At 37.9% G+C, this 14,906-nt stretch overlaps 1 protein-coding gene across 1 annotated transcript in view; it reads right to left on the bottom strand.

Moving 5' to 3' along the window:
- Nucleotides 1-13,653, bottom strand: part of HSA32 (Aldolase-type TIM barrel family protein) — a 106,409-nt gene extending 92,756 nt beyond the window's left edge. Inside the window, exons 1-2 of the mRNA XM_089379704.1 lie at nt 13,356-13,653; nt 12,954-13,145 (exon numbers count right to left, since the gene is read on the bottom strand). Of these exons, the coding sequence (XP_089235830.1) occupies nt 12,954-13,145; nt 13,356-13,499 (336 nt within the window). The 5' untranslated portion in view covers nt 13,500-13,653. The remainder of the gene's footprint in view (nt 1-12,953; nt 13,146-13,355) is intronic.
- Between the last annotated feature and the right edge of the window lie 1,253 nt (nt 13,654-14,906).

A 14,906-nucleotide genomic window follows, 5' to 3' on the forward strand; every position in this document is an offset into this window, starting at 1 on the left:
CTAGGTTTTGTTGAAACAAAACCTAGTAGATAAAGCATGCCCTAATATGCTCTTGGTGATAAGTTGAAGAAAGCTTGGCCCTAAAACTGGAAGTTTAGTGTGGACTTATCGAATCTTTAGATTAACATAAACTAAAACTGTGTGAAGGTAAGTTCAAGGGTTAAAACACTACATTCTGTCAGCAATAAAAAAAAACAGCAGATACAAGGAAGCTAACTTCACATAAAATATACATATCAAGATGACATGGATGAAGCATATCATGATGACATTATGACCCTAAATATTAATGTCTACTTGTTTTTATAAATCCTAAAGACTAGTTCTAAAATCTTAACTCCTAAACACCTACGCAAACATCATACACCTATACGGCTATACCATTACCATGTACATAAAACTACTTTGTTTAATGTCAGGCAAACATGGCATACATGTTTCCTATTGCCATACATGGCAGACAATGTATAATTGCAGCATGTACATGATACAATGGCAGACAAGTCCTTTTACATGGCAGACAAGTCTTTTGCATGGTTCTTATATCATCCATCTTTCACATGGCAGACAAATGTGATGCATGTGTGATACATCACATGGCAGACCAATATTTGACATGTCCTCTTCAAGTTGTCGTGCTGCTAATAAAGGATACTATGAGACTACAGGTCATAAAAAAGAGGGACACCAAGTTTACGTATTTAAATATCTTTCTCTTCACATGTCAGCTTCCTCCTTCCAAATACTCCTTGTCGGCTCACCTTTAAAAACCAATGGACATGTCTCTTGAAGAGTGACAGAGTATATAAATAAAAGTCATTTGACCTCGTTGAAGAAGAACTGTGTAGCTAGTAGTAGTGTCATAGGAGAGCGAGAAAACATTTAAAAGAAGACCTTACATCTCGCAGAAAAATTAAATCGTGAAGGAATTCAGGATATTTTTGCAGACCTGTGGAGAGGATGTTTTGCGAATCTGAGGAGATGCTTATTGCGTACCTGGCTGTGGAAAAGTCTTCGTATTATATTTAAAGAATACATATTTCAGACTCATATTATTTACAATCCTGTAATATATCCTTCGGACCTGTGAAGAGATTCAGTATTTTGGACCTGTAATTGAAATCTCTTGGATCTGATCAGTTGGAAACTCTTGTGGACCTGTGGAGGAGTCTTTCTATTATATTTGAAGGATACAAATCTCATATTTGTTGCAGACCTGTAGAGATCAAGACCTCAACTTGTGGCAAAGACTTATGCATATCTGTGACATTTGAACTAAGAGCTCGGACCTGAAGTCTTAGTATTATATTTATATAATACATATTTCAGACTCATATTATTTACAAACCTGTAAAATATCCTTCGGACCTGTGAAGAGATTCAGTATTTTGGACCTGTAATTGAAATCTCTCGGATCTGATCAGTTGGAAACTCTTGTGGACCTGTGGAGGAGTCTTTCTATTATATTTGAAGGATACAAATCTCATATTTGTTGCAGACCTGTAGAGATCAAGACCTCAACTTGTGGCAAAGACTTATGCATATCTGTGACATTTGAACTAAGAGCTCAGACCTGAAGTTTATCAACAGTGAGGCCTTGATTCTTCTCAGAGTTGTGATAAGAGTCAAGACCCTTCACCTATAGCAGAATACTTATTCAGTTATTTGCTGAGTGTTAGTGTGACTGATATTTTTTTCTGTACTAGTGATTGCTAACAACACCTGACACTCTTGTAAAGACAATGACAGTAAGACATTGTATGCAGACCTATTGAAGCCTATTGGAGACATTCTTGAAGACCGTGATGATGCCATCATGAGGTAACCTTGGAGAGTTTAGTTTTGGTAACATGAAAAGCAGTGTTGACACCTTCTAAGAAGACAAGGTTGTCATTGATGAAGTGATTTGGAGCAGGCACTACTGAAGAGATTAACAGGGCTCGTTGAAAAAGATATTGGGAGCTGTGAAAAATCATCAAACTTATCTTGACGAATTGAAGCTGAGGGTTGGAGCCTCATAGAGACAAGGTTGGTGCCTTGGAAGATAGGATTGCAGCCCTTGAGGTTGGTGCCTCAAAATTGACAAGGTTGGAGCCTTGGAAGTCAAAGTGAGTGCTTGGCAAATACAGGTTGGAGCCTGGGAGATTGAAGATCGATGTCTTCATCTAGGGTTGGAGCCCTGCATACATTGTACTTGATTTATTGTAAAGAAGAAATTAATTAAAGCATTTATTCTTATTGTTCATTTTGTGTTCTAAATATAAGTGATCTAACTCGTAAAAGTAACAATTGAAAAGAAATATTGATTCACCCCCCCTCTCAGTATTTCCAACAAGAGAACTATTGCTCAAATTCCTTCAATAAAATTCTCAAGCAAGCGAGGGTTTTCCCAGTTGGGTTCCCTAGAAAAAATGTGTTTTGCTACTGTGTGACTGTGATTTATTTATGTTCCTATTCTGCTGCAAAGATTGAGTAGAGAAATTATGTGTTTATATGAAAAGAAAGTGTTTTTCAGATTGTTCATATTAGCATACGAGAATTTCATGGATTTTCTACATGGTATCAAAGCGATGAACAAGAATCGACCAGCACATAGCTTTCATGTTTGAAAGACGACACACGCAGGAGTAGGATTGAGAGAGCAAGATAAACTTGATGGCAACTCAAATTTTGGAAAGTTTGGATAATGTTCTTGTTGGACGAATTTGGGCTGAAGGATTTTGCAGGGAAAGGTGTTGCAGAACCTTCAGATCCAGACGAGTTAAGTCTTTTCCAAAGGCAGATGGCCTAGACCAAGAGGATGATCCTAGATGGACTTCGGGATCATGTAGTCCCTCATGTTGCAAGTACAGATACAACGAAGGAAATGTGGGATGCCTTCGAAAAGCTCTATCAAGACCAGTGTTGTGGGGGAGCACCCCCCCCCCCCCCGATCCCGCTCCCAATCCGAGCTCAGGGCGGGAGCGCGAGTGGGGCAGCTTAATGATCAAGTCTAGGCTTAAATTCTTAAATTAAAAGTGACATTCTCCTTAATCTTCATTTTTAACATTACCATGAAATGACTCAGGATGTTTAAGAATGGTTCTGGCCTCATTGGATTTCATATGGAGAAAGTAGAATTTTAGATTTCATTCAAGATTATCAGTTTTTCAGGATTTCAGGATTGGGGGATTGCAATGTTTCCATTGAATTTTGTCATGTATTAGAGTATGGAACCCATATTTAATCAAGAGCACCAATCCCTCTATGTACCTTGATGTTAGTGACATTGGTTGTCGAACTCCTCCATCATGACCCTCCTAAAAATGTACGCATCACTCAAACAAAATCTTGACTTGACATGCTATGCTTTTTCTATCTTATGTTAATGCTTAGAGGGTGATATTAATGACAAAGATCCCTATACAGATACAGAGGTAATGACAAAAATACCTCTGGATATTAATGCTTAGAGGGTGATATTAATGACAAAGATCCTGATTTTCCAACAAGACTAAAAAATTAGACATTTCTCATGGTGGCAATGTTAGGATATTCCAACACATAGGAAATAGTTAAGTACAACTTGGTCTAGTATAGAGTTAGGTATAGAGTTAGGTAAAGTGTGTTTCTTTACCATGTACATTTTGTAACTTACAATCTGACGGTCACGATATGTAATGATCCGACGATTCATTCTCTCCTCGGTATTACCGACACTTGATCCGTGGCTTAACACCCGATTGGTCCATGATCTCTATTTAAAGAGCATGGAGGGTCATTTGTAGGGTAATCCGTCTATGAGATAACCATATGTAAATTTTCATTCTTTTATTAATAAATTGCCTGAAGTGGCCGCGTTGGCTCAGGTCGTGGACTGTTTCCCTCTTTGAGGGTTTTAACCACGTCAAAATACTGGTGTATTGATCTGTGAGCGGTGTCCTTTGGTGTTCTGTCTGAGGAACTTACCCTGTAAATTCCTACATTGTATCAGAGCTATTTGAGGGCCGCGTCCGTTGGTGATCCAAATCTGAAGCCGGTAGAACTGAATCCGACTACCGTTTCCTAAATCTACTGTTTCTGACTGCTTTCGGGCCGAGAGGGCTGCTCTGTTGTGTTGGGAACATCTGTTCCAGTGAGGAACCCCTTTCGTTTCACGCGAAAAGGTTTCTGGTAGCCCTAGCTGCGTCATTTTTAAGATCTGGAGGTATACAGTGTTTATTTGCAGTTTACAGTTATTTTTTCTCTGTTTATTTCGGTTTTCGGTTTATTTAGCCTTTTTTATTACCGGATCTATACCTTTCATTTCTGCGTATGCTCTTTGCCCTGCGACTCTGTGCGATCTGGGCAAATCAGAAACAGAAAGGAAGGATTTTTCTCATGCGTATGCTCTTTTCTGCTGCGCCTTAGTGTGATCTCGGAAAATCAGAAACATTGAGGAAAATATTTAGTTTCCAGCTAAAGCTAACTTCGAGCCGCAAGGTTCGTTTTTGAAAATATTTAGTTTCCGGCTAAAGCTAACTTCGAGCCGCAAGGTTCGTTTTTTTTTTGTATGTCCGTGTTGGGTTTTGTGTTTTTTGCTCTCAAACTTTTTGTATAGTTCACTTGGTGCAAAGCTAATTTATGAGAGTAGAGGTCTTGGGTTCAAGTCTCCATTTTGTGGGGGCGGATTTTTCATTTCCGCACATTCCCGCACTTCGTCGGCGACTTCATCAAATTTTCTTCAAAAAGCCATAACTTCTTCATCTGGAAGTCGTTTTCAGAACCGTTTTTTTTTAAACAGCGTAATTTTTAGAGATCTTTCCATTGAAACACTTAGTTTCAGCATCTATAGCTTCAATTTTTTTTTAAATGGAAAGTCCATGCCAAGTTATTCTTGACAGCACCAACTACTTCCAATGGTGGTCCTACATTGTGGATTTACTTAGAAGTAAAAGTCTTTACAGAATAGCCACAGGCCAAGAGACCAAACCGAAAGATGAAGACAAGGCAGCTAAATGGGAAAATAGGCAAGACCAAGCACGTGGGTTGATAGGGATGTCTATTTCTCCAGATCTTAGATTCCATATTGCAGAACTTGATACTCCTGATGAAGCAATGAAACAGATTACTAAAGTCTTTGGAATTAAAAATGAACTTAAAGCCCATCAACTTGAAAATGAATTGCTTACATTGGACCCCAATAATTTTTCTTGCATTGAAGACTTTTTGTCCAAGTTCAAGACCCTTAGACTTCTCTTGGAAGGTGTTAAGGTTAAGAAAGAAGATAGTAGCCTTATCTACTCCATTCTTACTAAGTTGGGACCAGCCTATTCTGTGTTTGTTTCCACCTTCCATTCTACAAGAGAAGCCTTCATTTCTCAAGGACAAACCTACAAGTCCCCTTCCTTTGATTCCTTTTGTAATTCTTTAATAAGAGAACAAGAAAAACTCTTACACCTTGGACTTCTTCATCTTGGAAACTCTTCTAAGAAAGCGTTAGCCGCCCAGCAGCAACCAAATTCAAAGAATCCTAAGAAGTCGTATCCTAAAAAGAATGATCCTAAACCAAACAAGGGTCCTAAGCAATTTCAGCCTCAAAATGAAAAATCATTTCAACAAAATGATAAGACAAATAAAAACAAAGCGAAGAACACTGATAGACATTGCAACTTTTGTAATCGAGATGGCCACTTAGAATCCAAATGCTTTAAGAAGATGGAAGCCTTGGAAGCAGCAACGAAGAAGCATAACATCCATTTGGAGCACTCTTCAACTTCAACTTCATCTTCAGGAATGGCACTTTCTGCATGTGGTTGTCAAGCATCTCGGTCTAGCTATGCACTAAATGTATCTTCTTCTTCTCATTCTCATGAGTGGCTCATTGATTCTGGAGCTTCTTATCACATGGCCAAAAACAAAGCCATGTTTTCTTCTTTAAATGATTGTAACACCAAAAATATATATGTTGGTGATGATAGATCTCTTAGTGTTGTAGGGACTGGAACTGTTCATATAGACAATGGTCAGTTTAATGATGTATTATGTGTTTCAACCTTATCCTGCAACCTTCTATCTGTATATCAGATAACCCATTCAGGTGAAGGTAAAATCGTTGAATTTTCACCTCACGATGTTGTAATTAAGGACCTAAGAGATCCTAGACAGATTTTAGCTACTGGCATTGCTGATGATTCTACAAGGTTGTACAAGTTTCACAACTTTGGGTCATCAAATCTTCCCTCAGTATTTGTTGCTCATAATGATGAAGTGAGCAAACTTTGGCATGAGCGATTTGGTCACTTAAACTATCGCTCTCTTCAGAATCTATGTAAAGAAAATATGGGGACAGGTCTTCCAATGGTATCTTGCAGAGATGGTGTTTGTTCCGGATGTGTACTCGGAAAACATCATCGAGACAGTTTTGAAAAACATGCCTCTTGGCACGCCTCAGCCCCTTTACAGCTCGTGCATAGTGATTTATGTGGTCCACTTCCAGTTGCTTCATTCTCTGGCTACAAGTATTTCTTAACTTTCATTGATGATTTCTCCAGACGCACTTGGGTATACTTCTTAAAACTCAAGAGTGAAGTATTTAACATGTTCTTGGCCTTTAAGGCCTTTGTTGAAAAACAATCTGGACATCAAATTCTTAAGCTAAGATCTGATAATGGCGGAGAATATGTTAAAAACACATTCATCAACTTTTGCACTGAGAATGGAATTCAAATGCAACATACTGTTCCATATACTCCACAACAAAATGGTGTAGCTGAAAGGAAGAATCGCACCTTAAAGGAAATGGCTAATTGTATGCTTCAATCTAAAGGACTCAGTCTTAATTATTGGGCAGAAGCAATTAACTGTGCAAATTACATAACAAATCGCACTCCTACTAAGGTTTTAAAGAATATCACTCCAAAAGAAGCATGGAGCTCAATCAAACCAGATGTAAGTCACTTTCGTGTTTTTGGGAGTGAAGCATGGGCCCATATTCTAGATGAGAAACATAAAGCTTTAGAACCTAACAGTGAAAAATGTATTTTTGTTGGATATTCTGAAGATGTCAAAGGATATAGACTTATTCCACTTAAGTCCAAAAATGTTATCATTAGAAGAGATGTAAAGTTTGCTGAAAATATATCGGCTTGCGAGCCTAGTTAGGCGGATGTGCCACCTCTCCCTATCTCTTCTACTTTTGAAAATATTTCTTCTTCAGATGATGAAAGCGAGGATGAAAATCCTCCCCCACCTTCTCAGGATCCTCCTTCAGCTCCTCAACTTCCAAAATGGGTCCGTGCTACTCGGGACGCAGCAGGTGATCTTGCCGGTGATCCTACAGATCAGCGACGTACACGTTCTCAGTTCGAGACAGCCTCTTCTTTACTGGCTCAAGCTTCAATGAATTATGATCCTGACACCTTTGCAGAAGCTTCAGGCCATCCAGATTGGGAAGCAGCTATGAATGAAGAATATCATTCATTATTGGAAAATGATACATGGGATCTTGTTCCTCTACCAAAGGGACGAAAACTTGTTAGATGCAAATGGGTTTATAGAACCAAGTATGGACCAGATGGGAAAGTTGATAAACATAAAGCTCATCTTGTTGCTAAGGGTTTTTCACAAGTTGAAGGCATTGACTACATTGAAACCTTCTCCCCTGTTGCCAAAATGAACTCTATCTGCCTTGTTCTTTCCCTTGCTGCTTCTTTCAAATGGGAAGTCCATCAGATGGATGTTAAATCCGCCTTCTTGCATGGGGACTTGCATGAAGAAATCTATATGGAACAACCTATTGGCTTTATACAAACAGACTCCAGCCTTGTATGTTGGCTTAAGAAATCCCTTTATGGTCTCAAGCAAGCTCCTCGAGCTTGGTATGCCAAAATGGATAACTTTCTTTTAGAATCTGGCTTCTCTAGGTGTCATTCTGACAATACTGTCTACACCAAGAAAGTGGGCAAGTCGCTTATCACTCTTGTTCTTTATGTTGATGATCTTATCCTGACTGGTAGTGATCCCAACCTTATAAACCATGTGAAGTCTAGCCTTAAAAGGAAGTTTGAAATGACAGAATTAGGACACTTACATTATTTTCTTGGTCTTCAAGTCTTGCAATCCAAGGAAGGTATTTCCCTTTCCCAATCCAAGTATGCCTGTGATATTCTACGCCATTTTCACATGGAAGACTATAAGCCAGCCCCTTATCCATTTCAGTCTGGAGTCAAACTTTCAGTCACTTGTACTTCTTGTGAAGTTGATGCTACCTTATACCGTCAACTTGTAGGAAAACTTTTGTATCTAACCCATACTCGTCCTGACCTTTCCTTTGTTGTTGGCCTTGTTGCTCAGTTTATGCAAAACCCACGTGAAAGTCATTGGAAAGCAGCTAAAAGAATACTTCGTTATGTTCGAGGTACAGTTTAGTTTGGGATTCATTACAGTGCCGAAGCATCTCCTCTATTGGTTGGTTTCACTGATTCCGATTGGGCTGGTGACCCTGATGATCGGAAGTCTACTGCAGGTTATGTGTTCACTCTTGGTTCAGGACCTATTACATGGGCTTGCAAGAAACAAGGTGCCATTTCTCTTTCTTCAGCAGAAGCAGAGTATCGTGGTGCCATAGAAGCTAGTAAGGAAGCCTTGTGGCTTCGTCAGATCCTGTCAGAGTTTGGCTTTCAGCAGCAGCATCCGACTACACTTTGGTGTGATAATCAAAGTGTCATTCAGCTATGCAAAGATCCAATCCAACATCAGCGCAGCAAACACATTGAACTGCACATGCACTTCATCAAAAAGCTCATTCACGACCATGTTCTTGAAGTGCAATATTGTTCAACAGATGATCAAGTTGCAGACATCTTTACAAAGGCTCTCACAGAGGCGAAGTTCACTAAACTTCGATTTATGGTTGGAGTTCAAGAAGTTGTCACTAAGGGGGGACAGGCTCCAATGCCTCCTTCCTTCTCCTATTGTGTCGTATTTGTAAATCCTTCAATCCTATCCCAAGTTGTTCTTAAGGGAGGATGTTAGGATATTCCGACGCATAGGAAATAGTTAAGTACAACTTGGTCTAGTATAGAGTTAGGTAAAGTGTGTTTCTTTACCATGTACATTTTGTAACTTACAATCCGACGGTCACGATATGTAGTGATCCGACGGTTCATTCTCTCCTCGGTATTACCGACACTTGATCCGTGGCTTAACACCCGATTGGTCCATGATCTCTATTTAAAGAGCATGGAGGGTCATTTGTAGGGTAATCCGTCTATGAGATAAGCATATGTAAATTTTCATTCTTTTATTAATAAATTGCCTGAAGTGGCCGCGTTGGCTCAGGCCGTAGACTGTTTCCCTCTTTGGGGGTTTTAACCACGTCAAAATACAGGTGTATTGATCTGTGATCTGTTTGTGAGCGGTGTCCTTTGGTGTTCTGTCTGAGGAACTTACCCTGTAAATTCCTACAGGCAAGAGGCCCAAGCATAAGAAATAGATAATAGATTTACTTCTCTTTTCTAGTTTCTAGTAGCTTTTATAACTATTGACTCTTTCATATTTATTATGATATTTTTTTGAACAATATATGACAATTTAAGTTTGAAATTGGCAATTATAACTCATTAGTAATGAATTATGAATATGATGCTTCATGAAAGTTGAAAGTTGTTTCATTTCATTTCATTTTATAACATTTCATTTCATGTTAGATATTATTTTTTGTAATGGTTACACTTAGCTTACAAGTACAACTTTGGTGATCAATGATGATAAATGTTATATATTGAATGTTGAAAGCTTGAAACTTTAAGATTGATGAATCATGAGACTCAATATGTTGTATGTTACTATGTTACTAACTTGTGGACGTGGTTGATGAAGATTATAACTTCTAAATGATTGTTGTTATATGGTTCAATCTATGTTTTTTTATGTTTTTTATATCTAATTCATTATTCTACATGTTTTTGTTGACATATATGTATCAAAATATAAAATATATATATATATATATATATTATATAAAAAACGCTCCTGGATTCGCTCCCAAACCAAGAGCTTCTTAAAATGTCGCTCCCACTCCCGCTCCCAAGTAACACTGACATGATGAGATATGGCCATTGTAGACAAGTGCCTCAGTAATTTGAGGTTCATACATATACATATTGCATTTTGGCATAATAGTTGGCATTACTCTTCGAGAATGCTTTTCATGTAGACTACTTCACATGGTAGATTGGCGCATATACCTATTGAGGAACGTATTGAAGCTCCATATGCAAAAGATATTAGTCATATATTCTCTCAAGAAAACAAGGGTCAAAGTCTAGTTGAAGAATGAATTATGACTTAGATTCCATCCAAGGATCATGTTAGGACTTCGAAAAGTAATGAAATCCAGAAAGCAAGGACAATGAATTAGAGGACCTACTGCCTTTACTACAGTGATTGACATGATTCATATAAACTCAAAAATCTCATAAATAAGACCATATTCAATGGATCTACTACATTCATGAACATAATTCCTATGTTGATCAAGACATATATAATCTCATATGAGAAGGCAAATAAGGGCTACTCGATGCTCTATACAAGGAAGAAGATACCTAATTCCACTAAGACTTGTTTTTTATATCTTACAACATGAATCCGAGGATGGTGCAGTAATTTGACATGCAAGTGCATATATGTGGTCGATGCCAAAAACGTAAGAGTGTTTGATGTCTAACTATATGTTCAAGTTAAAAGAAAGTATGACAATACTAGGAACAGGAATTTGTGAATGGGCTAAAGATGCTATATAGAGCCAAATCTAACTTCTTTTGATTAATGACTCTATGAGCTTTATGGCTAGGAATGTTTATTACCTATGAAATATTGATCAAGTATGATCCACATCAGAGAAGAGTTTTGTCAAGCATACTATGAAAGAATTTATATTTCAGTCTTGCGTTTATATTTGAATGGGTTTAAATGGTGTTGATATGAGAGCAATGGTAGAATATGCTCTTAATGTCATTGTTGAGCTTGCTCAAGGTTTGACAAAGAATTTATGAATGACAACACTGATAACAAGAAGGCTCAAGGATCATGCAAGCAAATGATTAACATTGATGCTTAGGGTTTAAAATGTCCTTAGCATAGCAAGATTGTTTGGAGCTTCTGTTGAGTTAAGGGTCGAAATACATTGTTTGATATCATGTTGAGCACTATTTTAAATGACACTTGAACACCAATCTCCCAAGACTGTTGCTAATTGTTCTTGCTATATTGTTGTTATTGTCATAAACATTATTATACTATTTCTGATATGAGATGATTGGTTAGAATGGTTTGATGAGCAGCCCTAGGGTTTATGGATAAAACCCTCAACTAGACCTAGATTGATGTCTTCGCTACATGAAGAAACCCTTGTAAAGAAAGGAAAGCAACATATTGATGATGAAAAGGATGAAGAGTTTTGCAAATGGATGATTTATACAAGATGGCAAGGATCAAGAGGGAGCTAACGAATTCCCCTCTATTCTCAAGAGATAAGTATCTTATATCTCTCTTCCTAGATTACTATTATTGGCGTTTTACTATTAGTTAGCCTCTTGTCTTTATTTCTATTGTTGGGTTGTAATCGTTCTTCCATGGCCTCCTAGTAAGGATTACAAGTACATTGTGAGGGTTGGCAAGGTTCTAGCAACAGATGGAAGTACTGGAAGAATGAAACAAAGTATATATGACAAGAGAATTCTCCCTAGAATGATTCGTGTTTAAGAAGGACAAATAGCACTAATGTCTGGAATCATGCCAAAAGGGCTCCTTGTTCAAGCAAGCTAGTAGATTTGAAGGATTCACATGACAGAGGGAGCTGCAATGGCAAAAAAATTTGCTTCCCTGATAGATGGAGCAGTCATCAATCTTTAAGATCAAGATGAAGGATCATGGTTGGACATATTACTTCTTGGGACTAGAAGTGTGGCAAAATATGAATGAGATCTTCCTTGGTCAAAAGGATGATATGTTTAGGATGGTAAACTGCAAGTTCATGGCCATTCCCATGGTGTTCAATCTAATGAAGCTAAGTGGTAGAGGGAGCAGCCTGGATTGTCTCAAACAAGATTTGTTTCAACATTAGAATGATTGGAAAGCAATTGTAGTGATGAATGCAAGCTAGTTGAGCCAAGGCATGTGGCACAACATGTATTGAGATACCAGATATGTTTCTTATGATAAAATACTGCTGCCAAAATATAGAAATTCAGAATGGTCAAAATGTATTGCAGTTTGTTTTGCAAAAAATGTGAAGCAGGGTAGCTTTAGGATTGTTTGATCAAGTGTGGGACGACAGACATGTGGTACAAAAGGAGCAGTAAGGCTCCAATGTATTTCTATGGTTGAGATGGTTAAAGACTCTATCCCTAGATGAAGTTGGTGTTTCTGGGACAAGCTTGGAAAAATTGAGAATGCCTTCCTTGGTGAAAGGAAGTGTTGATGTTGCAGCATCTATGAGCCTGGATTGCTCCCTTGGTCATGGGGTTTGACCTGGAAGCCATGGGGTTTGGCCGGGAAATTGGCTTTATGAGTATTGAGGCCTGGAATACTCCCTTAGGTCATGGGTTTGAACGGGAGACCATTGGTTATGGTTGGGGAGATTGACTCTATTGACATCAAGATCAGGATTCCTCCCCTAGGTCATGGAGTTGATCGGGCGACCAAATGGTCGGGGAGATTGTGCTTCGTCAATAAAAATTCATTCACAGTTTGGGAGTTACTCAACCTGGCCTGAGAAAACAAATAAACTTTAATTTTTTTCTTCAAGAAAGATACGACCCGAAGTTTCATCATCAGACCTCCAATCACTCCCAAGGGCTTACTTTACCATCTCAATAAGCAAAGTACTGAATACATACATTTCTGTGTAATAACATAAGTTATTATGCAAAAGGGTATAGCAGCCAGACGGTAAATAAATAGAAGGTTGTAGATACAACGTATCCTACCTGAACATACTGTTTAAAACCGCTAGGGCCCTTCTGCAGTAAAAGCTCCGCCCAATCGCCTGTACCCACATTCACTTTGTGCTTGTGTGCCATTTCTGTGATCTCTTTAATAAATGTTTTAGGCATCAAACTGCAAGTCCCTCCTGCAAACTTCAAGCCATCAACAAATTGCCCCATTGCTTCGAGAATGTCCTACAGTTCAGAGCACACAATACATAAAGAACTTTGTAAAACTCTCCATTAAAAAAAGCAGCTTAAACTGCTGCCATGGAAAACTTAACCCGATCGACTGTTTCTAATTAAAAAATCCAGTTCTTGAAACCCCAAGTTATATATATGCAAAGGTCTCGGATTTGAGAGACTGTAATACACAGGGAGAAGGGCGAAGTAAACAATGCAAACCTCGAGGCGGGTAGGGTCCGTGAAAGAATAACTAGGGGCTCTGATTTCTGTGAGTCCATAATAGCGAGGCTTCTCTGGCCTCTCTTCATCTTCGCCTTCGAAGAAATGATTTCTTGCCAACCATGCCATCCTCGATTCGCGCATTCAAACTGGAATGTACAAATGCTCCAGTTATTCTGAGATGAAATCGAAAACTTGAAATCTATTCACATTCACAGGGCGGTCGTTATAGAGGTGATGTCAATTATTTGAGATGGAAGAGAGAGTCTGGTGGCTTCCAGAAACGCCCATGAAGACGTTCTGATCTTTGTCATCCTTGACCACGTGTCATCTTCATCTTTATCAAAAAGCTTTGGGCTTTTTCCAATTGGGTTTTATTTTGAATCCGATGGTTCAATTTTCGCTCAAAATCATTGGATCCTCGGTTGTACGGGTAATTTTGTAGAAATTTTAATGGTCTTAATTTTTTTCCAAATTTTTAAAGTCCGAATAGAGTAGATGGAGAAGCAATTAATTTTATACTTTATTTTTAGCCTTGTGGACGTTAAAATATCTTTTTCGATGCATTTAAAGTTTTATGATAAAACTACATTATAATTTGTTGTTGATTTAAAAAAAAAAAATATATATATATATATATATATATGTTTTTTTTTTTTGCATTTTGGAAAATCATAGATTTGATCATATTAAGATGGACCAAAATCTTTCATACCAAAACTTTTTAGCAAAGTTTTTAATGAATGAATAAAAGAAATTTTAATGTCCACCAGATTAGCTATAGTTTATGGGACCATTAGCTTCTATGATTTTTGTCTTTTGCAATTCAATTTTCTTATTATTCAAATTAACGATGAGGTGACCCAACCTACTAACAATCCCCTCACTGAAAAGACAATACCAAGGAACCGATGTTAACATACTATTGTAATTGTATCTAATGTCTTTGAAAGCATCACATTCCAAAATGAAATGTTTTTCCAATTCCACTGCCTCATAAGTGCAAAAAGTACACACCCGCTCTTCCAAAGCTTCTTTAGGTCTTTTCCACCGATCTGTTTCGCACTATAATCGATGCGAGTTAGTTCTTAATTGAGCAATAAGAATCTTTGCTCTCCATGGAATGCTAGCTCCAGTGTACTCTTTTTGTTGGAGATCACACATAGGGTTTAATTCTTGAACATAATACTTCTTCTTTCTACCCAGCGCTTTTCCCCATATATGCTTACGGAACTTCTCCATAACATAATTGTTCAAATCCTTGCTATTTGTGGGACATACATTGATATAAATATTCCATTTTTGCATCCATTCGTTGTTTTGTCTCATCCAAGATTTCTTTCTTTCACTCATTCCTTCATTGAAGATAACTTTAGGCTTTCTACCTTCTTCCATTTGCTTAATTCTTTGAAGATACCTTATGAAACGCACCATAGCAATTGCTTCGATGGAAATTGCTCCTGTATCACTCAACATTATCTCATAAGAAACCAAACTTTTTATTTTAAACTTGCTCATGATCAAGCATTTTTGGATTTTCTCAATTTGCTT

This window comes from Pinus tabuliformis, chromosome J (genome assembly GCF_031772625.1).
Source record: "Pinus tabuliformis cultivar Carrire ecotype Pingquan chromosome J, CPIR1, whole genome shotgun sequence".
Taxonomy (NCBI): domain Eukaryota; kingdom Viridiplantae; phylum Streptophyta; class Pinopsida; order Pinales; family Pinaceae; genus Pinus; species Pinus tabuliformis.